The 26,822-nt window shown below is 46.8% G+C and overlaps 1 protein-coding gene across 1 annotated transcript in view; it reads left to right on the top strand.

Moving 5' to 3' along the window:
* The first annotated feature begins 809 nt into the window (after nucleotides 1-809).
* The window catches only part of CS (citrate synthase), a 31,628-nt gene continuing 5,615 nt past the window's right edge, over nucleotides 810-26,822 (top strand). The window contains exons 1-6 of the mRNA XM_010377794.2: nucleotides 810-1,050; nucleotides 16,453-16,503; nucleotides 17,071-17,178; nucleotides 19,943-20,008; nucleotides 20,773-20,904; nucleotides 21,153-21,341. Of these exons, the coding sequence (XP_010376096.1) occupies nucleotides 1,009-1,050; nucleotides 16,453-16,503; nucleotides 17,071-17,178; nucleotides 19,943-20,008; nucleotides 20,773-20,904; nucleotides 21,153-21,341 (588 nt within the window). The 5' untranslated portion in view covers nucleotides 810-1,008. The remainder of the gene's footprint in view (nucleotides 1,051-16,452; nucleotides 16,504-17,070; nucleotides 17,179-19,942; nucleotides 20,009-20,772; nucleotides 20,905-21,152; nucleotides 21,342-26,822) is intronic.

Genomic DNA, 26,822 nt, shown 5'->3' on the forward strand with positions numbered 1-26,822 from the left:
TAGGAGAGGTGGCCCAGAGGCCCTAGAGAATGATGTGACGAAAGGGGATCTTCGATGAGGGGTTAGTCTGCGGCTCCTAATCTATGTCTAAAGTGGGGTGGGCTGCTGTGTGGGGTTACGTGACCAGAGTGGCAGTGAGACTAATGCCCATGACCCAGAGACTGTGGCTGGCTTTGTAAGCCTTCATAGTAAGGGGGCAGTTGTTAAGACTTGGATTTCCTGCCATTATACATAGAACTGACAGCTCACAAAGCACTGGATATTCAGGCTCCTGCTTTTGCTTTTCTCCCCATATCGGGGTCTGTTAGTATCTATAATGTCGTGGCCTCTGCTGACCTCAAATGATCTCCACCAAGCAGCTAACTCTGGCATCAGAGCCTGTTGTCCACATGATTGTCGCCTCCATGGCCATGAAGCCATTAACCAAAGACATTCCTCAAGAAAGCGTGCCAAGGTGGTATAGGAGGAGCAGGCAATGATCAGTTTCCATGATAGCTTATTAAGGAATTGGCTCCAAGGACCATCAAAGATCAAGCCCTGGAGCGTCTCCTTTAGTATTCGCCTCAGAGATAACCCCAAACGTGTTAAGGTCAAAGGGAAAAGCCAAGAGGGAAGTTAACTGAGTTCTCAGGCACGTACTTGGCCACCCGCACTCCCCCGCCCGCCACCCATACACCCTTAATTAGCCCTAATCCGGGCGGTCCAATCCTCCCCGTCACAACTGCTGTCAAGGGCTCAGGTCCCGCCCCACTTCCATGCCGGACCAATGGCCGGGCCCAGGGAGAGTCCCCTGAGAGGGGCGGGCTCGGGTTCCGGCCAGTGGGCGGGGCCTCGCTGAGGACCCCGGGCAGGGCGCCGCCGCCGGTTCGTCTACCCTTTCCCTCAGCCGCCTCCTTTCAACCTTGTCCACCCGTCGGCGCGGCCTCTGGTGCAGCGGCGGCTGCTCCTGTTCCTGCCGCAGCTCTCTCCCCTTCTTACCTCCCCACCAGATCCCGGAGATCGCCCGCCATGGCTTTACTCACTGCGGCCGCCCGGCTCTTGGGAACCAAGGTGAGCAGCGAGGGGAGGGAGCACGCCGTCCCAGGGTGGGGCTGAGGCGACCGCAGGCCCTCCGGCGCCGGGGTCTCCCTCCCACACCCGTGCGCACCCTGCGCGCCTTAAAGGGCCCTGCGCTTGGCTGGCCGCCAGCCCTGCGTGAAGCTCCCGGGACCGTGTGCCGCGCTTCCCTTATGTCTCCTGGGGGTGAAATGCACGCCGCCCGCCCTCGGCCGGCAGTCTAGAGCGCGTGAGGAGGCCGACCCTGCTGTCACCCCGCATATCTGAAATGAAAGGGAAGGGGATGCGTGGCCCTGAAATAGGAAGGAGCTGAGACAGGAACCTCTGGTAGAGAAGAGATGTGGTGTTCCACTGGAGTTACATTCAGTTTGGTGGAGGGAGCGGGAGTGAAGAGATGTGCTCACTCTAGAGCAGTGGCTAATTTCGTCCTCTGCTTTATAGGAAGGGCATTGTCAGTTCCCGAACTGCCTGTTTCCATTTCTCCAAGTCTATTATTTAAACCTTCGGTGACCACGCCGAGCACAAGAATGGGTCCTTCAGGCCCTCCTCTTTGTCCTTGGGACTCTTGCACTTTTTATATAGGAGGAGCTTGGGTGAGGTGGAGCATTTCTGTACAGCGTCCTGCATGACTATCATATATGATTGGAGAAAGAACCAGAAAGGTGGTTCCACCAAACTGCAGGCCAATAAATGAAGATCCTCGGCAAGAGATAGTAATGCCAAGGTCACATGACCGTCATACTACTTGCTTACCCAGGTTATGCCGTTGATCTTAAGTCTACTTTATCCAGGAACTTTCTCTCCTTTGGGGTCCTTTACTTGGTATTGGGCATGGAAATACTGTTGCAGGTAATGATGCCTTCAATTTCAAATTGCCAGTACTTTTAGTTCTGGGTAACTTGGCCCTTTTAGACAGAAACTGCTGTGCTGAGGGAGTCCCAGCCCTCTAATCCAAGCAGGGGACAGTCCCACAAGTGACCTTGACTTCTGCAAAGAACTCAGTTTTTCCTGCGGATAATTTAAAGCTGACAGCACCTAAAGGAAAGGAAAGCCTTAGGATGGTTTTGGCTTGCTGTATGTAATTTTTTTTTTTTTTTTTTTTGAGACAGGATATTGCTCTGTCACTCAAGCTGGAGTCTTCTGGTGTGACCAAGGCTCCCTGCAGCTTGAGCCCCTCTTGGGCTCAAGCAATCCTCCCACTTCAGCCTCCCAAGTAGCTGGGACCACAGGTGTGCACCGCCACACCCGGCTAATCTTTTTTATTTTTAGTGGAGGCGGCGTCTCCTTATGTTGCCCAGGCTGGTCTTGAACTCCTGAGCTCAAGTGATCTTCCTGCCTCGGCTTCCCAAAGTGCTGGGATTACAGGTGTGAACCACTGCACCTGGCCTGCTGTGCATTATTTTTCATGGTTGGCGCAAACTGAAACTTGTGAGATTTACCTTGGTTCTTCCACCCAGTGGAAAGTACTAGCTGAGCATTTGGGAGATGCTTGTCTTACTTGGCTGTTGCTTCTCCTGCTGCTGGGGAAAGGGTAAGGAAGCCTCTTGGGAAATGAAGCAAGTTCTAGATAGCGTTTTGGCAGAATAGGGGACACTATAATTAACTAATTTCGGAGCTGCTAACCCAGACCAGAGAGTCTAACCCTACAGTGAATGTGAAAAAGTCTTAGGATTTACCTATTGAATTTATTTTGCTCCTTAAGCCCATATGGAAGCTCAGAACACTTTTGGGGTGAGAGAGCTACGTAATTATGGTACCATTATTTTCCTATTAGAGATGGCCTGACGATCCTAGTAACCTGTCAGTTGAAAGCTATTAGAAGGCTTTTGACCCTTAAAAGTAGGACAGGCACGGTGACTCACACCTGTAATCTCAGCACTTTGGGAGGCGGAGGTGGATGGATCACCTGAGGTTGGGAATTCGAGACCAGCCTGACCAACATGGAGAAACCCCATCTCTACGAAAAAAGCAAAATTAGCCAGGCATGGTGGCGGATGCCTGTAATCCCAGCTACTTGGGAGGCTGAGGCAGGAGAATCACTCAAACCCGGGAGGCGGATGTTGTGGTGAGCCGAGATCACGCCATTGCCCTCCAGCCTGGGCAACAAGAGCGAAACTCCGTCTCAAGGGGAAAAAAAAAAGGGTAGCAAAGCCCAATACACTCAGGACTGGAAATCCCCTGAGAAATAAGCAATATGACCAGGATACCAGGAAGCTTGTTGGCTTGTCAGCATTGCTGGCACCTGCCTGCGCTTTCTAGCTTGGCCTGTGGATAATTGTAGTCATAATTGGTAATTTTACTTTTGCTAATAAAGTAGACTTTGGGAGGCAGTAATTTCTCACCAGTGAGAACTGACTCTTACCACTTTGAGTCTCAGCGTCAGGTGTAGTTTTACTTTTCTGAGAAGAAAATTTTTTTTTTTTTTTTTGAGACAGAGTCTCACTCTGTCATTCAGGCTGGAGTGCAGTGAAGTAATCTCCTGTCGTGTAACCTCTGCCTCCCAGGCTTAAGCAATTCTCGTGACTCAGCCTCCTGAGTAGCTGGGGTTAGCAGGTGTGCACCACCACGCCCAGCTAATTTTTTGTATATTTGGTAGAGATGGGAATTCACCATATTGGCCAGACTGGAGAATTTTTTTAATCTTACTAGGAGACAAAATGTGAATTAGTCATTGTTCTATTGTTCTACTCTCACTGTCACATAATTTAAAACACCTGAGTTAGAGAAGCTAACTCAGAGAGCTTTGAGATTATTTGACTTGTTTATCCAAATGAATTAATGCTAAGCAATAGCCTTAGTATTATCTGTGGGTGACTTAGTTTTGTGACATCAAAATTTCTTTTCACAGATGATCTGGGTTTGGATTTGGGCTAGGAATTGAAGTTGGGCTACAGTTCACTTCTGGACTTTTGAAGTCAACATGCTTAACCAACCCTAGCTAAAGGGAACTGTCTCTTGAGCCACTGAAAATTACTTCTTCAAGCTAGTATGTTTGAAACTGAATAAATCAATTCAAAGATGTTTCTAGGTTACTTCTAGACTTTTTCAAGACACTTAAATGCAAAGGAACCAATGGTTTCTTTACATTGGACTTACACCACTGTACAGCATCACATGTATAAGTCCTACTCAGAAATTGGGTTCAACAAAACCGAGTTGGTTTTGTCCTGCAAAATATTTAGTTAGGTTTTAAAACGCAATTTTTTTTTTTTTTTTTTTTTTTTTGAGACGGAGTCTCACTCTGTCGCCCAGGCTGGAGTGCAGTGGCCGGATCTCAGCTCACTGCAAGCTCTGCCTCCCGGGTTTATGCCATTCTCCTGCCTCAGCCTCCCAAGTAGCTGGGACTACAGGCGCCCGCCTCCTCGCCCGGCTAGTTTTTTGTATTTTTTAGTAGAGACGGGGTTTCACCGTGTTAGCCAGGATGGTCTCGATCTCCTGACCTCGTGATCCGCCCGTCTCGGCCTCCCAAAGTGCTGGGATTACAGGCTTGAGCCACTGCGCCCGGCCACTTAAAACCCAAATTTTTTAAAGGCAAGGGCTCGTATTTCTGTGCCTTCACTTTGACTATCAGCCTACCCAAAGTAACGGTGATTCCTTGATACTAGAATGGCAGGGGAAGCCTATGGGGTGTTAGTGGTGAGATGATCGCATTTGATCTTCCTAGTGGCCTTTAGGTTGGTAGCAGGTGAATGAATGCATGGAGAGGCAGCAAGAACAGTATGGTAGTTGGCAGTGATAAAGTTGGCATTCCTGACTTAAAATCCAAGGGACAGCAGAAGGGAAACCAGACTTGGTGGATTTCAATAAAGCCACACAATGATTCCTTCTGCTCTGTGTCAATGCTTTATGCAATGGAGTTGAGTAGGATGTGAAATTTAAAACCGTAATGAGGCAACTTTAGCAATAAATCTTTCTTAGCATCTGATTATCTTTCAGTTCTTGCTTCAACTTTGCTTCAGCTGCCCAAATTCCCTAGTTCTTTGTTTTGGGGGTTTTTGAGACAGTGTCTCTCACTCTGTCACCTGGGCTGGAGTACAGTAGTGTGAACATGGCTTGCTATTACTACAGCCTCAACCGCATGGGCTCAAGCAATCCTCCCGAGTACCTGGGACCACAGCCACGCCTGGCTAATTTTTTTGTAGTTTTTTTAGAGACAGGGTTTTGCCATGTCCAGACTGGTTTCGAACTCCTGGGCTCAAGCAGTCCGCCAGTCTCAGCTTCTCAAAGTGCTGGGATTACACGCATGAGCCACTGCACCCAGCCCTCTGTATTTATTTTAACATGATGCTACTTTAAAAGGTCTGTAAACTCACAGTGGGCATTGTTACCTATAATACTTGCTTATGTTGCAGATTCCTGGATCCTACCTTCAGATAATGATTCTGCAGAGTAGGATGGGATCTGGAAAAGTTTCTTGTAAATCCCTAAAGTGTCAGGGAGGTAAAACTTGTAAGAATTCCTAGCAGAGTTGTAAGAACTCCTAGCAGAAGTAAGGGAATAGTTTCTAATTCCTGAGAAAGTATTATGGTGGCAGATCCTATATTCTTTATTCACTAGTATATACTTAGTGTACACATAATAAGTAGGTGTTCAAGAATTTTTTTTTTTCTTGAGATGGAGTCTTGCTCTGTCACTCAGGCTAGAGTGCAGTGGTGTGATCTCGGCTCACTGCAACCTCTGCCTCCCGGGTTCAAGTGGTTCTCCTGCCTCAGCCTCCTGAGTAGCTGGGACTATAGGCGCGCACTGCCACGCCGAGCTAATTTTTGTGTTTTTAGTAGAGATGGAGTTTCAGCATGTTGGCCAGGATGGTCTCATTCTCCTGACCTCGTGATCCACCCACCTCAGCCTCCCAAAGTGCTGGGAATACAGGCATGAGCCACCATGCCCGGCCAAGAAATATTAGCTAGGCATGGTGGCTCATGTCTGTAATTCCAGCACTTTGGGAGGCTGAGGTAGGAGGATCACTCGAGGCCAGTAGTTTGAGATCAGCCTGGCAACATAGCAAGACCTTGTCTCTTAAAAAAAAAAAAGTTTGGGCCAGGCGCGGTGGCTCAAGCCTGTAATCCCAGCGCTTTGGGAGGTCGAGACGGGCGGATCATGAGGTCAGGAGATCAAGACCATCCTGGCTAACACGGTGAAACCCCGTCTCTACTAAAAAAATACAAAAAACTAGCCGGACGAGGTGGCGGGCCCCTGTAGTCCCAGCTACTCGGGAGGCTGAGGCAGGAGAATGGCGTAAACCCGGGAGGCGGAGCTTGCAGTGAGCCGATATTGCACCAGTGCACTCCAGCCTGGGCGACAAAGGGAGACTCATCTCAGAAAAAAAAAAAAAAAGTTTATTAAAGTACAGTAAGGGTTGGCCGGGAACAGTGGCTCATGCCTATAATCCCAGCACTTTGGGAGACTGAGGCGGGCAGATCACTTGAGGTCAGGAGTTCAAGACCAGGCTGGCTAACATGGTGAAACCCCTTCTCCATTAAAAATATACAAATTAGGCCGGGCGCGGTGGCTCAAGCCTGTAATCCCAGCACTTTGGGAGGCCGAGACGGGCGGATCACGAGGTCAAGAGATCGAGCCCATCCTGGCTAATACGGTGAAACCCTGTCTCTACTTAAAAATACAAAAAACTAGCCGGGCGACGAGGCGGGCGCCTGTAGTCCCAGCTACTCGGGAGGCTGAGGCAGGAGAATGGCGTAAACCCGGGAGGCGGAGCTTGCAGTGCGCTGAGATCCGGCCACTGCACTCCAGCCTGGGTGGCAGAGCAAGACTCCGTCTCAAAAAAAAAAATAAAATAAAAATAAAAAATAAAAATAAAAATATACAAATTAGCCAGTCGTGGTGGCAGGTGCTTGTAATCCCAGCTACTAGGGAGGCTGAGGCATGAAAATCACTTTGAATCGGGGTGGCGGAGGTTGCAGAGAGCTGAGATCATGCCACCGCACTCCAGCCTGGGCAATAGAGTGAGACTCGTCTCAAAAAAAAAAAGAAACGAATACTAAGTGTTTCTACTGAAAGGAAAGTTTAAGACTTGTGATTCCTGGCTGGGTACGGTGGCAGGTGCCTATAATCCCAGCTACTCGGGAGGCTGAGGCAGGAGAATCGTTTGAAGCCAGGGGGCAGAAGTTTCAGTGAACCGATATCGCAGCACTGCACTCTAGCTAGGCCTGGGTGACAGAGACTCGGTCTCAAAAAACGAAAATAGACTTGTGATTCCTTTCTGAAGATGGAAGCTGGAGGAGTGTCTTTTGCAGTCCTCCTTACTCAGTGATCAGTGCATCTTTTTTTTTTTTTTGAGATGGAGTCTTGCTCTGTCACCCAGGCAGGAGTACAGTGGCATGATCTCAGCTCACTGCAACCTCTGCCTCCTGGGTTCAAGCAATTGTCCTTTCTCAGCCTCCGATTAGCTGAGATTACAGGCGTGCACCACCACACCTGGCTAATTTTTATATTTTTAGTAGAGACAGGGTTTCACCATGTTGGCCAGACTGGTCTTGAACCTCTGACCTCAGGTGATCGGCCTACCTTGGCCTCCCAAAAGTGCTGGGATTACAGGCATGAGCCACTGCACCCGGCCGTGATCAGCGACTGTTCACGTGAAGAGACTGTTGGAAAATGGCAGGTAGAATTATTATTATTATTTTCTTTTTTGAGACGGAGGCTCTCTCTGTCACCCAGGCTGGAGTGCAGTGGCCAGATCTCAGCTCACTGCAAGCTCCGCCTCCCAGGTTCACGCCATTCTCCTGCCTCAGCCTCCCGAGTAGCTGGGACTACAGGCGCCGCCACCTCGCCCGGCTAGTTTTTTGTATTTTTAGTAGAGACGGGGTTTCACCGTGTTAGCCAGGATGGTCTCGATCTCCTGACCTCGTGATCCGCCTGTCTCGGCCTCCCAAAGTGCTGGGATTACAGGCTTGAGCCACCGCGCCCGGCCGGCAGGTAGAATTATTAAGGAAATGTCTGTGAGTATGAAGGAGGTCAAAGTATGAAATCTGTAGATTACTCTGCTCAGGCTTTTAAGTGGCCTGACCATGTAGTGCCAAACCGACTTCCAGTATCACCATTGTGAAACACACACATTAAATGCCTTTAGTTGGCCGGGTGCGGTGGCTCAACCCTGTAATCCCAGCACTTTGGGAGGCCGAGACGGGCGGATCACGAGGTCAGGAGATCGAGACCATCCTGGCTAACACGGTGAAACCCCGTCTCTACTAAAAATACAAAAAACTAGCCGGGCAAGGTGGCAGACGCCTGTAGTCCCAGCTACTCCGGAGGCTGAGGCAGGAGAATGGTGTAAACCCGGGAGGCGGAGCTTGCAGTGAGCTGAGATCCGGCCACTGCACTCCAGCCTGGGAGACAGAGCCAGACTCCGTCTCAAAAAAAAAAAAAAAAAAAAAAAAAAAATGCCTTTAGTTCTCTGACCTGGTTCTAGGGAGAGAGGAGCCTTTGTCCTATTTGTGTTCGTTTTCTCTGAATGCAAGTTGTTCCTTCTGCATTGGAAGTGTCTGTAGCACAGGATTTTTTCCTACTGGTTATTAGTGTATTGTGTTTGCTCCATCAGCTAAGCCAGTCCTGATCTTTTGTTGATGAAGGATGAAGTCCCTGTTAAAATCAGGAGCTTCTTCCCCAAGGTTTTTTGGTTTTGTTTTCTAAATTTTTTTTAGTATTATTATTTTGAGACGGAGTCTTGCTCTGTCACCCAAGCTGGAGTGCAGTGGCGCGATCTCAGCTCATTGCAACCTCTGCCTCTCGGGTCCAAGCGATTCTCCTGCCTCAGTCTCCCGAGTAGCTGGGACTACAGGCGTGTGCCACCACGCCTGGCTAATTTTTATATTTTCAGTAGAGACGGGATTTCGCCATGTTGGCCAAGCTGGTCTTGAACTCCTGACATCAGTTGATCCACCCGCTTTGGCCTCCCAAAGTGCTGGGATTACAGGCGAGAGCTGCGTCCAGCCTGTTTTCTAATTTTTAAAATTATATTTCTAGAGATGGAGTCTTGCTTTTTAATTCAGAAATGCTGGGATTGTAGGCATGAGCCACTGTACCCAGCCTCCCCCAAGGTTTTAACGTTGGTTATGTGGATATGTGGTAGGACATATCCTGGCTATGCAGCAGGACAGACAGACTCTGGATGTGCCTAGGATGGAAAATCAAAGAAAATTTGGCTGCTTGACTGTAGGTTGAGGGTGCTAGATATGGGACTGTGATGATAATAGGCTAAGGAGTAAGAGGAAAATAACCTATATTAAGTGGGATTGTTTTGATTTTTGAAACAGAGTCTCCTCTGTTGCCCAGGCTGGAGCTGTAGCACAATCTCAGCTCACTGCAGCTTCAGCCTTCTGGGTTCAAGCGATTCTTTTGCCTCAGCCTCCTGTTTGAAATGCTTGTTCCCTGGTGCTGTAAAGAAACAACACTTGAACATAAATTTACTCAGCAAGGCCTTTTTTCTTTTGAGATGGAGTCTTGCTCTGTCACCCAGGCTGGAGTGCAGTGGCGCCAACTTGGCTCACTGCAAGCTCCGTCTCCCGGGTTCACGCCATTCTCCTGCCTCAGCCTCCCGAGTAGCTGGGACTACAGGCGCCCACCATGACACCCGGCTTTTTTTTGTTGTTTGTTTGTTTGTTTGTTTGTTTAGTAGAGACGGGGTTTCACCGTGTTAGCCAGGATGGTATCGATCTCCTGACCTCATGATTCGCCCGCCTCGGCCTCCCAAAGTGCTGGGATTACAGGCGTGAGCCACTGCGCCTGGCCATCAAGGCCATTTTTATACTTTCTGCAGAAAGGGTACACGCCAGCAGTTTTGCCACGAGACTACACCGAACAAAGGAGACAGGGTCATTTATAACCTGGCGGCACATCCACCCTATTGCTGTGTCCAGTTTCCATTGGCTGGAATGGGACCTCGCATTCTGTATTTGTCCCGATTGGCTAGCAACTTAGAACTTTTTTTTTTTTTTTTTTTTTTTGAGACGGAGTGTCGCTCTGTCGCCCAGGCTGGAGTGCAGTGGCGCGATCTCCGCTCACTGCAAGGTCCGCTGCCTCCCGGGTTCACGCCATTCTCCTGCCTCAGCCTCCCGAGAACCTGGGACTACAGGCGCCCACCACTACGCCCGGCTAATTTTTTTTTTTTTTTTTTTTTTTTTTTTTTTTTGTATTTTTAGTAGAGACGGGGTTTCACCGTGTTTGCCGGGCTGGTCTCCATCTCCTGACCTCGTGACCCGCCCGCCTCGGCCTCCCAAAGTGTTGGGATTACAGGCGTGAGCCATCGCGCCCGGCCCTTTTTTTTTTTTTTGAAATGTAGTCTCCCTCTGTCAGCCAGGCTGGAGTGCAGTGGCTGAATCTCAGCTCACTGCAAGCTCCGCCTCCCGAGTTTACGCCATTCTCCTGCCTCAGCCTCCCGAGTAACTGGGACTGCAGGCGCCTGCCACCACACCTGGCTAATTTTTTGTATTTTTTTTTAATAGAGACGGGGTTTCACCGTGTTAGCCAGGATGGTCTTGATCTCCTGACCTCGTGATCTGCCCGCCTCGGCCTCCCAAAGTACTGGGATTACAGGCATGAGCCACCGCACCCGGCTGCAACAGAACTTTTGAAAGGAGGCAAAGGCAGAGGAGAACAAAGGAAGGTGTGAGTCACCACACCTGGCCTCTTTTAATTTTTATGGTTTTTCATCTTACCACATTTGGGGGCTACAGCCCACCTCTATCAATAATAGCAGACTCACTAGAGGAGTTCTTGTAAGGGTTGGCAACAAATGAGCTCTTAGTGATTGCGGGGGAAAAACCTCTTTGTGATAACGCCACCTCCACACTATAGAGAATACTGGCTGTCAGACATTGTGAGCCAGGCCCTTGTCTTTGGAAGTAACCCTCTCCAACTCTCCCCATGAATGAGTTGACCTATTGAGTGAGATGACTGCCTGATTCACCTGAGAGCTGCTGTTCCAGTAAGGTGACTCTACAGGTGGCGTGCATCCAGAAACCAAAAGCCCAACTGTCACACCTCCAGGGTTAGGGGAGAAGCTGGGAGGTAGATGTTTAGGGATGATTCAGAGGTTTGTAATCTACCTGTCTCATCAGTGAATATAACCTGAATGTACTGTTCAGAGCCATTCAGCAGCTTTCTTTGGCAGCCACGGGGTAGAGGAAATGATACGTAGCCTTTGGTGTGACAGTCCTCAAGTACCTCCTGTCTAGAGTCATTTGCTCTGCTGGTGGGTTAGTTAAATTTATTTCCTCTCCCTGAGACTCCTCCCTTCTTGGTCAAAAAGCCCTTAAAAAGAAAACTGGTATCTTTTCCTTGATGGCTGTTTAAAACAAAAGAAAAGAAAAGAAAGAAAGAAAATTGGGACTTTAGTTTGTATTTCACAGCTGGAAGGAATTATCCATTCACCTCTGCCTCAGGCTTGACTGCCTCTTTCCTGGGATCCCACTCCCAGGAAGTTCTGACACTTGATGGTAGGTAATAGGCCAACGCATTTCTAAGAAACAAATATTTACTGAATTCAGCTATGCACAAGGCACTGTTCTAGATGCTTTTATGAATATTATTTTATTTAGTTAACTACTCTGAAATTGGCTTTTATTGTTACCATTTTAGAAATGTAACAACTGAGACTTAAAAATTAGGTTACATAGCCAAGATAACACAGTGGGAAAGTGGCAGAAAGTTAATTTAGGACTTGGTCCTTGGTAACTCCATATCTAAACTGTTTGGATTCAGTAGGTCTGAGGCCCAAGAAATGTTAATACTTCTGGCGAGGAGGTCACATTTTAAGTAACAAGACTTGACTACTTTTGCATATATGTCCTTATTGGAGCCTGAGAATCAGACTCTAAGTAGTTTAAGTGTTATCTTAATTATGGAAATGGGAAGATAAATAGTAGTTAATTGTTTTGCTTTGGTTGTCTTAGTTAATTAGTAATGGAGCTAGAACTTAGAACTCAGATTTCCTTTCCTAACTCCGAATCAAGTGCTCTGTACTCCACAGCATTAGATAAAGCTGTCCTAAGTTGAATTTTTTCTACTCTACCCTTTTACCAATGAATTGCTGCCTTTAAAATTCCTCTGATATCTTTGTTTTTTTTTAAGCTTCAGGTTTAGCAAAAAACATGACTGAACCTGACACCGAAGGGTGCTAGAAAGTGGCTATCATAGGCCGGGTGCGGTGACTCACATTTGTAATCCCAGCACCTTGGGAGGCCAAGGCGGGTGGATCACGAGGTCAGGAGATCGAGACCATCCTGGCTAACACAGTGAAACCCCGTCTCTACTAAAAATACAAAAAAAATTAGCTGGGCGTGGTGACAGGCACCTGTAGTCCCAGCTGCTTGGGAGGCTGAGGCAGGAGAACGGTGTGAACCTGGAAAGCCGAGCTTGCTGTAAGTGGAGATTGCGCTACTGCACTCCAGCCTGGGCGACAGAGCGAGATTCCGTCTCAAAAAAATTAAAAAAAGAAAGTAGCTATCATATTTATTATATAACAAACACATAGCACTTGGGCTGTGCCAGACACAGTTTTAAATGCTTTGTAAATATTGACACACTTAATCTTCATAACAATCCTTTGAAGCAGGCATTATTATTGTTTCCCCTTATACAGATGCGGAAACTGAGGCACAGAAAGGTTAAATGATTTGGCTAGAGTTAGCCAACAAGTCGTAGAGAAGTGTAGTAGAAATTATTTTTAGTAGATGTGGGGGTTTTACCATGTTGACCAGGCTGGTCTCAAACTGACCTCAAGTGATCCGCCCACCCTCCAATTACAACATAAACCACTGCGCCTGGCCAACCATTATAGAAACTTCAAGATGGTTTAGAAATGGAAAAATTATGGAGAGACTTCAACTTCTTTCATATGATGTTCCCTGTAGACTCTTCAAAAACAGAAAGGCTGAGCTGGGTGTGGTGGCTCACACCTGTAATCCCAGCACTTTGAGAGGCCGAGGTGGGTGGATCACGAGGTCAGAAGTTCAAGACCAGTCTGGCCAACATAGTGAAACTCCATCTCTACTAAAAATACAAAAAATTAGCCAGGTGTGTTGGTGTGCACCTGTAATCTTAGCTACTCGGGGGCTGAGGCAGGAGAATCGCATGAACCCAGGAGACGGAGGTTGCAGTGAGCCAAGATCGTGCCATTGCACTCCAGCCTGGGTTGCAGTGTGACACTCCTTCTCAAAAACAAACAAACAAAAAACAGAAAATCTGCCGGGTACTGTGGCTCATTCCTGTATTCCCAGCACTTTAGGAGGCTAAGGCAAGTAGATCATTTGAGGTCAGGAGTTTGAGACCAGCCTGGCCAACGTGGTGAAACCCTGTCTTTACTAAAAAACTACAAAAATTAGCTGGGCATGGTGGCGGGTGCCTGTAGTCCTGGCTATTCGAGAGGCTGAGGCAGGAGAATCGCTTGAACCTGGGAGGCAGAGGTTGCAGGGAGCCGAGATCAAGCCACTGCACTCAGCCTGGGCAACAGAGCAAGACGCTGTCTCAAAACAAAACAGAAAGTCAGCTGGTTGCAGTGGCTCATGCCTGTAATCTCAGCACTAAGGGAGACTGAGGTAGGAGGATCGCTGGAGCCCAGGAGTTTGAAACCAGCCGGGACAATATAGCAAGACCCCCGTCTCTATAAAAAAAGTTTAAAATATATAATTAAAAAAAAATCACCACAGCAAACAACCACCCACAATTAAAAGGTCTCCTGCTGGACTGATGTAGTCTCTGGGACAAGGGGCCTCTATAATAGAGAATCTGTGGGACTTTAAACCATGGAATAGCTTAAACAAGGTTAACTCTGTAGAACAATAGTTTGAAGTTATTAGCATGTTTTCTTTGCCCACTTTTTTTGTGAAAGAAAGAAAAAGAAAAAAAGAGAGAAAGAAACAGCGAGCAAAGTTAACATCTTCAGTGCTGGGTTCAGCTTCCTATTTGCCCATGTAGGGTGTAAGGGCTTTGAAGGGCTGTTTGTGCTGCCTATTTCTTGCTCAAATGATCCTCAATAAGAAAGAGGAGACTCTTCAGGACGTTAAGAAAAGGAGTTAAGGACAGCCCTGGTAACTAGTTGAGGTGTTCCTCCTTTGCTTTAGGAACATACTGGCTTGGTCTATGCTCTCTGAATTTACCTTTGGATTGATTCTTTTAAAAGTAATCTTTTCTGGTGGGGTGCGGTGTTGCATACCTGTAATCCCAACATTTGGGAGGCTGAGAATGGAGGATCACTTGAGCCCAGGATCACTGGAGACCAGCCTGGGCAACATAGCAAGACCCCATTTCTACAAATTTTTTTTTTTTTTTTAATTAGCCGGGCTTGGTGATGTGCGCCTGTAGTCCCGGCTACTCAGGAGGCTGAGGTGGGAGTATCACTTGAGCCTAGGAATTCAAGGCTACAGTGAACTGTGAACATGCCACTATACTCCAGCCTGGGGGAAAGAGTGACCTTTCTGAAGGGCCTCTTTTCAATCCTCCTCTCCGCCCCAGCAGAAATAGGGGAACTAAATTTTAAAAATCCTAAAAATCTGGGAGGCCGAGGTAGGCATATCACCAGATGTCAGGAGTTTGAGACCAGCCTAGACAACATGATGAAACTCTGTCTCTACTAAAAATACAAAAATTAGCCAAGCATGGTGGCGTGTGCTTGTAATCCCAGCTACCCAGGAGGCTGAGGCACGAGAATCACTTGAACTCAGGAGCCAGAGTTTGCAGTGAGCCGAGATCATGCCACTGCACTCCAGTGTGGGTGACAGAGTGAGACTCCATCTCAAAAAAAAAAAATTCTAAAAAGCCTTCAACCCTATAGAACTCTCACCCCAGGCATGTAGCAATTTTCTACACAGAGAGCAAGAAAAGGTGTCTCTGGCCTTTTGACAAAAGGAGGACAGGTGCAACCTTGCTCCAGGATTAGTTTATTTCTGTGTGTAATCTTCTAAGTTTGCAAAGCACTTTTATGTCCACTGTAATTTAATTATCATGGGACTATTCTGTAAGGTGCGTGGTGTTAGAACCATTTTATAGAGCAGAAAACTTAGGCTTGATTTGATTATCTCAATTTTTTTTCAAAATCTACTACAGAAAAATTAATTTCCTTGCCTCAGGCCATATTCCTAGTTAGTAACCTAATTGGTCATCTTATTTCAAAGTTGGTGTATGGCCTAGTGCGGTGGCTTATGCCAGTAATCCCGGCACTTTGAGAGGCCGAGGCAGGCAGATCACCTGAGGCCAGGAGTTTGAGACCAGCCTGGCCAACATGGTGAAACCCCATCTCTTCTAAAAATACAAAAAAAAATTAGCCGGGCATGGTGGTGCATGCCTGTAATCCTAGCTACTAGGGAGGCTAAGGCAGGAGAATCGCTTGAACCCAGAAGGTGGAGGTTGCGGTGAGCTGAGATCATGCCATTGCATTCCAGTCTGGGCAACAAGAGTGAAACTCTGTTTCGAAAAAAAAGAAAACTCACAAAATTGGTGTTTGAACTTTATTGCAACTTGACAATCTTCTCATAGATGTAGTTTTTCTTTGAGGAAAAAGAAACTACCTGTCTAAACTAATTATTTTCTCTCTCTCTTTTTTTTTTTTTTTTGACAGAGTCTTGCTCATTTGCCCAGGCTGGAGTGCAATGGCGCAATCTTGGCTCACTGCAACCTCTGCCTCCCAGGTTTAAGCCATTCTCCCACCTCAGCCTCCTGAGTAGCTGGGATTACAGGTGCCCGCCCATACCACAGCTGGCTAATTTTTGTGTTTTTAGTAGAGATACTTCACCATGTTGGCCAGGCTGGTCTTGAACTCCTGACCTCAGGTTATCCACCCACCTCAGCATCCCAAAGTCCTGGGATTACAGGCATGAGCCACCGCGCCTAGCCAAACTAATTATTTTATTTTGACACTCTTACAAACTTTGTAAGTTTCCATTTCTGCTAATGAGTAGTCTTCTGTCAGCTTCTTTGTAGATAATCTTTGTGCTTTTTCCAGGAGGGTCAGAAGTACCGTTGTGAAAGGCTGCCCTCTGCCTGTGGTCTTTCCCAGACTAGAGAGGTTGAAGTGCTGCCAAAAGACCAGGTGCACGAGAGATCTTAACAGCAGTGTTAAGTAATTGCTCAGTTTCTTCATTTGTTTTCCTTGGAGTCACTCAAAAATATTGACAACTGCTCTGCTCTGGAACCCAGATGATGGGAAAGAGACTGTGTTCAAGGAATGCTAGTGAAGCTATAAATGAAAAAAAGCAGAGTTAAACCTCCTGCTGTCTCCATAGTGGTAACTCCTTCCAAACTGTTCGGGGCCTTTTACAGCTTCTTGTGTCAAACTGCCCTAAGAGGCTAAGATGAAGAGAGAGGTTGAGTCACTGTAACTCCTTCTTGTTAATACAAAGGAAGGAGGGGTAACAGTTACATAAGGTTTTCTTTTTTGCTTTGCAGAATGCATCTTGTCTTGTTCTTGCAGCCCGGCATGCCAGTGCTTCCTCTACGGTAAGGTTTGGAAAAGAAGACTAAGAATAAGAATCACTGGGGCCAGCCTGACCTTAGGGCAGAGGATTTGGCAACCACGTGGCCTCTTATTATCCTGAGTATTTCCTGGGAGTGTTTATTATTATTGTTATTGTTATAGCTGCTATTATTATTATACTACTGTTTAACAAATAATTTACTGAATGGTATAGTGAGATGGGAATATCAATACATTTGCCTAATTCTTTTAAATGTTTTAATAGTGTAAAATATACATAACATAAAATTTACCATTTTAATCATTTTTAAGTATATGGTTCAGTGGCAGTAAATATGTTAACATTATTGTGCAACCATCCATCTCCAGAACTTTTATCTGCCCAAACTGAGAAGTTGTCCCATTAAACATTAACTCCTCATTCCTTCCTCCACCTGCCTACTATTTTACCCTAATTTATGCAGAGTAGTTGGCCAGACTTCCCTGGCAGATAAAGTCAGCTCTAAAAAGCAAATTCTTCACACACCTACTTTGTAGGAAATCTAATAAACTTTTAGACCATTGCTTAGCCCTTCTACTTTTCTTTTTAGAATTTGAAAGACATATTGGCTGACCTGATACCTAAGGAGCAGGCCAGAATTAAGACCTTCAGGCAGCAACATGGCAAGACGGTGGTGGGCCAAATTACTGTGGACATGGTAAGGGTTGTGTGACTTTGGCTAGGAAAAGTAGCTCTGTAATGTGCTTCAACAAAAGTACCATTCTCCCCACTGATTATTCAAAAGCATTCTGTCCCACAGGCCCTGTAGGACAGCTTTAGGATGACTTTTCCCTGTCTTTCAGATTCTGAGCAGCTCAGGTGATAGTTTCTCAACAGTTTTTAGCTTATTGGTCTCCATCCCCTTCTCCTAGAATAGAACTCATTCTGTTTGCTTTGATTGGTTGGAATTTGAGGGTAGGGTATGTTGGGGAGTGGTTGAGTGGGCAGGAGGAAAAAAGTGAAATACAATAAGAAAAGGAATCAAACAGAGACAGAAATATTAAAGATAGTGACTGGGCGCAATGGCTCATGCCTATTATCTCAGCATTTTGGGAGGCTACAGATGGAGAATCACTTGAGGCCGGGAGTTAACCAGCTCGATCAACAAAGGGAGATACCATTTTTATGAAAGAAAAATTTTTTAAATTAGCCAGAGATGGTGGGATGCCCCTGTAGTCCCAGCTACTGGGAAGGCAGAGGCAGGAGGATTGCTTGAGCCCAAGAGTTCAGGGCTGCAGTGAGCCATGATTATGCCACTGTACTATAGCCTGGGCAACAGAGGGAGACCCTATCTCCAAAACAAAAAAAAAAGAAAGATAGTGATTTCTCAACTTAAAAAATTTCATTTCCAGGCCTGGTGCAGTGGCTCTTGCCTGTAATCCCAGCACTTTAGGAGGCCGAGGCGGGCGGCTCACCTGAGGTCAGGAGTTCAAGAGCAGCCTGGCCAACATGGTGAAACTCTGTCTCTACTAAAAATATAAAAATTAGGCCGGGCGCGGTGGCTCAAGCCTGTAATCCTAGCACTTTGGGAGGCCAAGATGGGCGGATCACAAGGTCAGGAGATTGAGACCACCCTGGCTAATACGGTGAAACCCCGTCTCTACTAAAGAATACAAAAAACTAGCCGGGCGACGAGGCGGGCGCCTGTAGTCCCAGCTACTTGGGAGGCGGAGGCAGGAGAATGGCGTGAACCTGGGAGGCGGAGCTTGCAGTGAGCTGAGATCCAGCCACCGCACTCCAGCCTGGGCGACAGAGCCAGACTCCGTCTCAAAAAAAAAAAAAATAATAATTAGCTGGGCGTAGTGGCAGGCAACTGTAATCCCAACTACTCAGGAGCCTGAGGCAGGAAAATTGCTTAAACCCAGGATGCAGAGGTTGTAGTGAGCCAAGATTGCGCCATTGCACTCCAGCCTGGGCAACAGAGTGAGACTCCATCGGGGGAAAAAAAAAAAAGATCAGCTTGGGCAACATGGCTGGCAAAACCCCATTTCTTTTTTTGTTTTATTTGTTTTTTTTATTTTTTATTTTTTTGAGATGGAATCTCACTGTGTCACCAGGCTGGAGTGCAGTGGCATGATCTTGGCTCACTACAACCTCTGCCTTCCGGGTTCAAGCGATTCTCCTGCCTCAGCCTCCCGAGTAGCTGGGATTACAGGCACACAACACAAACACCCAGCTAGTTGTTGTATCTTTAGTAGAGATGGGGTTTCACCATGTTGGCCAGGATGGTCTCGATATCTTGACCTCGTGATCTGCCCACCTCAGCCTCCCAAAGTGCCGGGATTACAGGCGTGAGCCACTGTGCCCGGCCTAAACCCCGTTTCTTAAAAAAATATATACAAAAAATTAGCCAGACATGGTGGCATGTTTCTGTAATCCCAGCTACTCAGGAGGCTGAAGTGGGTGGATCACCTGAGCCTGCAAGTCAAGGCTGCAATAAGCCGCGATTGCGCCACTGCACTCCAGCCTGAGTGACAGTGAGACTCTGTGAGAGGCTCTAGTGATCCTCCCTCCTCCTCAGCCTCCCAAAGTGCTGGGATTACAAGCATGAGCCCCACTGCACCTGGCCACAAAGTTTCTTTTTTTTTTTTTTTTTTTTTTTTTTTTTTTTTTTGAGATAGAGGTTTGCTCTTGTCACCCAGGCTGAAGTGCAATGGTGTGATCTTGGCTCACTGCAACTTCTGCCTCCTGGGTTCAAGCGATTCTCCTGCCTCAGCCTCCCAAGTAGCTGGGATTACAGGCACATACCACCATGCCTGCTAATTTTTTATTTTTAGTAGAGATGTGGTTTCACCATGTTGGCCAGGCTGGTCTCAAACTCCTGACCTCAGGTGATCCACCTGCCTCAGCTTCCTAAAGTGCTGGGATTACAGGTGTCAGCCACTGTGCCTGGCCACAAAGTTTAATTCTTTTTTTTTTTTTTTTTTTTTTTTTTTTTTTTTTTTTTTTTTGAGACGGAGTCTTGCTCTGCCACCCAGGCTGGAGTGCAGTGGCCGGATCTCAGCTCACTGCAAGCTCCGCCTCCCGGGTTCACGCCATTCTCCTGTCTCAGCCTCCCGAGTAGCTGGGACTACAGGCGCCCGCCTCCTCGCCCGGCTAGTTTTTTGTATTTTTTAGTAGAGACGGGGTTTCACCGTATTAGCCAGGATGGTCTCGATCTCCTGACCTCATGATCCGCCCGTCTCGGCCTCCCAAAGTGCTGGGATTACAGGCTTGAGCCACCGCGCCCGGCCAAAGTTTAATTCTTTAGTAAGCTGACTCCTCAGACATTTCTCACCAAATGAAGTCTTACAAGTCAAAGAATAAATTTTCTCTCCCAGATCCCATGAAGCTCTAACAAGTTCTAGCCTGAATCATTCTGATTGCTAGCCACAGCCTCTTTTTTTCTTTTTTTTTTTTTTCCTTTTTTCTTCATCCTCTAGATGTATGGTGGCATGAGAGGCATGAAGGGACTGGTCTATGAAACATCAGTTCTTGATCCTGATGAGGTAAGACATCTTCATATCAATTACTAATAATCATTGAGTTTGTGCAAATATGCAAACCATGGATTGGACCAATAAGGGTAAGCACAAAACAGAGCACCTAGCTTCATATATTGGATGGTAGAGAAGACATATGTATGGAATAATTGAAGAACAAGTTTACCTTTTAAATATATCAACTAATAAAAATAAAAGTACAAAACCAGAGGTAAGTTATGTGAAGATTTAAGCTTTAAAAGTTCTGTTCTGGGCCGGGTGCGGGGGCTCACGCCTGTAATCCCAGCACTTTGAGAGGCTGAGGTGGGCAGATCATGTGGTCAGGAGATCAAGACCGTCCTGGCTAACACGGTGAAACCCTGTCTCTACTAAAAATACAAAAAATTAGCTGAGCGTGGTGGCAGGCGCCTGTAGTCCCAGCTACTCAGGAGGCTGAGGCAGGAGAATGGCGTGAACCCAGGAGGTGGAGTTTGCAGTGAGCCGAGATCGCGCCACTGCACTCCAGCCTGGGTAACAGTGCAAGACTCCATCTCGGGGAAAAAAAAAAATTCTCGGCTAGGCATGGTGGCTTGCCTCTGTAATCCTAGCACTGTGGGAGGCCAAGGTGGAGAATTGCTTGAGGTCAGAAGATCGGGACCAGTCTGAACATAGCAAGACCCCATGTCTACAAAAAAGCTCTGTTCTAACTTGTTGTAAGGCCTAATAAGTAAGACCAGTCAGTTGTGTGACTTCCAGGCTATAAACTTGAGTTGTAATTCTCTTCTCTCAAGGGCATCCGTTTCCGAGGCTTTAGTATCCCTGAATGCCAGAAACTGCTACCCAAGGCTAAGGGTGGGGAAGAACCCCTGCCTGAAGGCTTATTTTGGCTGCTGGTAACTGGACAGATCCCAACAGAGGAACAGGTAAAGCAGAAGGTTATTAGCTCTTTTCATTCCCCTTCTTCATTGCCTTTCTCTAATCTCAGACACTTAATGCTGATGCAGCATTTATAGAGATGCGTAGTGAGGGGAAGAAATCAGAGCAGAGTTCTGCTATGTAAATGGATTGGATTCAACTCTCTTGGGTTTTTTTTACTCAGATGTTGCTGTCCTTTTTTATTTTTCTCCTTCCTTGTCCTTTCTGGTGTTCTGAGCACTCTCTTTTTCCACAGGTATCTTGGCTCTCAAAAGAGTGGGCAAAGAGGGCAGCTCTGCCTTCCCATGTGGTCACCATGCTGGACAACTTTCCCACCAATCTACACCCCATGTCTCAGCTCAGTGCAGCCGTTACAGCCCTCAACAGTGAAAGTAACTTTGCCCGAGCATATGCAGAGGGTATCAGCCGAACCAAGTACTGGGAGGTAGGAAGTTTGGGTGGGGTGATCCGTGTGTGATGGGGAGTCAAAGGACTTGAGTATGAAGGGAAGGAAAAAAAATATAGAATCTTTAGAAAAATTACCTCTGAGTTAATCAGAAACTAACTTAACGAATTTTCACTGGAGGCTTGTTTTTTGTCACTTGTTGGAATTACAAAGCTAAGTAGAATATGGTTTCTATCACCAAGACTGTTTGTTTGGTTAGTCTGACATATGTGTAAAAAAAGAAATTATTAAAATTCCATAGTCAGCCGGACGCAGTGGCTCATGCCTATAATCCCATTTTGGGAGGCCAAGGCGGGCGGATCACGAGGTCAGGAGTTCAAGGCCAGTTTGGCCAATATGGTGAAACCCCATCTCTACTAAAAATACAAAAATTAGCTGGGCGTGATGGCGGGCGCCTGTAATCCCAGCTACTCAGGAGGCTGAGGCAGAAGAATCACTTGAACCCGGGAGGTAGAGGTTTCAGTGAGCCGAGATTGCACCACTGTACTTCAGCCTGGGTGACAGAGTGAGACTCCATCTAAAAAAAAATTCCATAGTCTTGTTGTAACAGAGGTATGTACACAGCGCTGTTGAAACAGAAAAGAGACCGAGGTAGGTGGCTCACACCTATAATCCCAGTGACTCATGAGGCTGAGGTGGGAGGATTGCTTAAGGCCAGGAGTTTGAGATCAGCCTGGGCAACATAGCGAGATCCCATCTGTACATAAAAAAGGAAAAAAACAAGAAAAGAAAAGGACATGAGTTAACTGCAGGGTCCCTGAGGAAGGTTTCACAGAGCAGTCTCAATACTAGCACCAGAGGGTCACTTTCCCTCCCCATCTTCTTCAAATACGGAAAACTTTGAGAAATCTTACAAGTTGGGAGAACAGCAATTACTTCCAACTCTGGAGTCTAGGAGGACTAATGCCAATCAGTCATGTTCTCGGCTAGCCAACCTAAGATATCCATCAGGGGTGGGAGAGTGGTTAGTATCCCTGGAATAGGCTCCAGATCCAGAAACAAATGAGCTTTATTCTCTGAAAATGAAGTGTCAATAGTTTAAAACTCTGGTTGGGGTGTGGAAAGATTGTTTCTTATCCCAATGCATAGTACATAATTCCTTCCATCCTCTTCTAGGAGCCCACAAACTCACAAACACTAGGTAAAAGTACAAATGATCTGGCTAGGTTTACAGGAGGATGTACCATTTTCTTTTGCTTCTCATTTGGAGATAGGTAGTATAGGAACAGAAAATTTTCTTTTTACAAAGCAGGTACATTAAATGCTTTTTGGCCAGGAGGTGCCAGCCACCAAGATGGCCCTAAAGAGTTCACTGTGGTGCAAGACACAGAAGAGCATGATCCACTACTCTGATGCAACCCCCTTGGGTCCTTGGCAAATCTAGAGTTCATTTGGTTGGTCAATATTAATTCGGCACCAACTGTGTATAGAGAATTATATTTGCAGTTGAGGAAAACAGCATTTAAAATTGATATTAACTTGGTTGGCATTAGGGAGTTGGTATCAGAATGATGCAAAATATACATATTCACACCACCTAAAGCATTTATTTATAAAGGCTTATTTATAAATGCTTTAGATGGTATGAATGTGTATATTTGTACCTGCACACATTAGCAGGTACAAAAGGTCATATAATCTTAATATTTTGCTTTTCATTTTCTTTTTCTTTATATTTATTTATTTATTTATTTTATTTTTTTGAGATGGAGTCTTGCTCTGTCACCCAGGCTGGAGTGAAATGGCACATGAGCCACCGCGCCTGGCCGTTTTTTTTTTTTTTTTGAGACGGAGTCTCACTCTGTCGCCCGGGCTGGAGTGCAGTGGCCGGATCTCAGCTCACTGCAAGCTCCGCCTCCCGGGTTCACGCCATCACGCCATTCTCCTGCCTCAGCCTCCCGAGTAGCTGGGACTACAGGCGCCCGCCACCTCGCCCGGCTATTTTTTTGTATTTTTTAGTAGAGACGGGGTTTCACAGTGTTAGCCAGGATGGTCTCGATCTCCTGACCTCGTGATCCGCCCGTCTCGGCCTCCCAAAGTGCTGGGATTACAGGCTTGAGCCACCGCGCCCGGCCGCCTGGCCGTTTTTATTTTTATTTTTTTAGAAATAGGTCTCTCTCTAATCACCCAGGCCAGGATGCAGTGGCATGATCATAGCTCACTGTAACCTCGAACTCCTGGACTCAAGTGATCCTCCTGCCTCAGCCTCCCAAATAACAAGGACTTACAGGCACATGCTACCATGCCTGGCTGGCATTACAGGTGCACACCCCACTCCTGGCTAATTTTTGTGTTTTTAATAGAGACAGGGTTTCACCATGTTGGCTACGCTGGTCTAGAACTCCTGAACTCAGGTGATTCGCCCACCTCTTCCCAAAGTGCTGGGATGTGGGATTACAGGTGTGAGCCACCACGCCTGGCCCTTTTTTTTTTTTTTTTTTTTTTTTTTTTGAGATGGAATCTCACTCTATTGCCCAGGCTGGAGTGCAGTGGCGCAATCTCAGCTCACTACAACCTCTGCCTTCTGGGTTCAAGCAATTCTTCAGCCTCAGCCTCCCCAGGAGCTGGGACTACAGGCGTGCACCACCACGCCTGGCTAATTTTTATGTTTTTTTTTTTTTTTTCTGAGATGGAGTCTCGCTCTGTCACCCAGGCTGGAGTGCAGTGGCACGATCTCTGCTCACTGCAAGCTCCGCCTCCCAGGTTCAAGTGATTCTTCTGCTCAGACTCTCGAGTAGCTGGGACTACAGGCTCCTGTCACCATGCCCGGCTAATTTTTTGTATTTTTAGAAGAGTCGGGGTTTCACTATGTTAGCCAAGATAGTCTTGAACTCCTGACTTTGTGATCCACCCACCTTGACCTCCTAAAGTGCTGGGATTACAGGCATGAGCCACCGCGCCCGGCCTAATTTTTGTAATTTTAGTAGAGACAGAGTTTCACTATGTTTCACTATGTTGGCCAGGCATGAGGCATATGGCCTCATCTATGTTGAGATACTCCTGACCTTGTGATCTGCCTGCCTCAGCCTCCCAAAGTGCTGGGATTATAGGAGTGAGCCATGGCGCCCAGCCTTCTTGAACTTTTAAGGAGTTTTTTTACATATACCTTAAGAGGATGATCTTCTGCACAGAACATTTCTTCTATAATAATTTCCATTAACTCTAGATGAACAGTGTAATCTCTTGAGTTGAAAAAGTTTAGCTTCTAGGCCTCTAATTGACTTAAGGTCACTCAGAACAAGGAGACTGATTGCTCTGATGCAACCAGCTGTTTAATTGTGAAGTAACCTTAAGCTGTTGAATTTAATCAAATTTTTGAAGTAGCTGACAGATCAACTTTTGCTAGTAGGCCAGGCGTGGGGACTCATGCTTGTAATTCCAGCACTTTGGGAGACCAAGGCAGGCAGATCACTTGAGGTCAGGAGTTCAAGACCAGTCTGTCCAACATGGCGAAATCCCATCTCTACAAAAAAATACAAAAATTAGCTGGGCGTGGTGGTGCACACCTGTAATCCCAACTACTTGGGAAGCTGAGGTGGGAGAATCACTTGAACCTGGGAGGCAGAGGTTGCAGTGAGCCAACATAGCACCACTGCACTCCATCCTGTGTGACAGAGCGAGACTCTGTCTCAAAAGACTTTGTCTCGGCCGGGCGCGGTGGCTCAACCCTGTAATCCCAGCACTTTGGGAGGCCGAGACGGGCAGATCACGAGGTCAGGAGATCGAGACCATCCTGGCTAACATGGTGAAACCCCGTCTCTCCTAAAAACTACAAAAAACTAGCCGGGTGAGGTGGCGGCGCCTGTAATCCCAGCTACTTGGGAGGCTGAGGCAGGAGAATGGCGTGAACCCGGGAGGCGGAGCTTGCAGTGAGCTGAGATCCGGCCACAGCACTCCAGCCTGGGTGACAGAGCGAGACTCCATCTCAAAAAAAAAAAAAAAAAAAAAAAGACTTTGTCTCATAATAAACCAAAAATACCAAAAATATATGCTTTTTATTTACCAACCTCTTTTTTTTTTTTGAGACAGAGTCTTACTCTGTCGCTCAGGCTGCAGTGCAGTGGCATGACCTCGGCACACTGCAACTTCCGCCTCCTGGGTTCAAGCAATTTTCCTGCCTTGGCCTCCTGATTAGCTAGGACTACAGGTGCACGCCACCACGCCCAGCTAATTTTTGTATTTTTAGTAGACACAGGGTTTTGCCTTGTTGGCCAAGATGGTCTCGATCTGTTGACCTCGTGATCCACACGCCTCAGCCTCCCAAAGTTCTGGGATTACAGGCGTGAGCCACCGTGCTTGGCCTGTTTATCAACTTTTTAAAAAGTGGCATGGGCCGGGTGCGGTGGATCACCTGAGGTCAGGAGATCGAGACCAGCCTCACCAATATGGTGAAACCCCATCTCTACTAAAGATACAAAAAATTAGCCAGGCATGGTGGTGCACACTTGTAATCCCAGCTACTCAGAAGCCCAAGGCACAAGAATTGCTTGAACCCAGGAGGCGAAGGTTGCAGTGAGCTGATATCGTGCCATTGGACTCCAGCCTGGGCAACAGGGCAAGACTCCGTCTCAAAAACTAAAAGTGACATGAGTTAATAACGAAAGCTAGGTAATGCTTCTTGGCTACATGGGTGACCTCGTACAAGATAACTTAGCTAAGCCCCTATTTTCTCGTCTATAAAAAGAGGTATATGTTACCTTACAGGATTATTGTAAGAACAGAAAAAGTAATACTGCAAATAATATAACTAGCACAGTACCTGTTGCATAGTAAGTGCTTAAAGAATGGAAACCTCGGCCGGGCACGGTGGCTCGCGCCTGTAATCCCAGAACTTTGAGGGGCCAAGGCGGGTGGATCACCTGAGGTCAGGAGTGTGAGACTAGCCTGACCAACATGGTGAAACCCCCCTCTACTAAAAATGCAAAATTAAGCCGGGCAGCGTGGCACATCCTGTAGTCCCAGCTACTCAGGAGGCTGAGGCAGGAGAATCGCTTGAACCTGCGAAGCGGAGGTTGTGGTGAGCCAGGATCACACCACTGCACTCCAGCGTGGGCGATAGAGCAAGACTCCATCTCCAAAAAAAATAAAAGGAAGCCTTTGTTATTAAATAACAATTGAATATCACTGTTTGATCCTTGGCACATACAGTGAATTTTCTTTGAAAGATGGAATATAGAATACATTATTAAAACCTAGTGGTTTTTTTGTTTTGTTTTGTTTTGTTTCTTTTGAGATGGAGTCTCGCTCTGTCGCCCAGGCTGGAGTGCAGTGGCACGATCTCTGCTCACTGCAAGCTCCACCTCCCGGGTTCAGGCCATTCTCCTGCCTCAGTCCTCCCGAGTAGCTGGGACTACAGGCACCTGCCAACACACCCGGCTAATTTTTTGTATTTTTAGTAGAGATGGTGTTTCACCGTGTTAGCCAGGATGGTCTCGATATCCTGACCTTGTACTCTGCCCG

This window comes from Rhinopithecus roxellana, chromosome 10 (assembly GCF_007565055.1).
Source record: "Rhinopithecus roxellana isolate Shanxi Qingling chromosome 10, ASM756505v1, whole genome shotgun sequence".
NCBI classification, from domain to species: Eukaryota; Metazoa; Chordata; class Mammalia; order Primates; family Cercopithecidae; genus Rhinopithecus; species Rhinopithecus roxellana.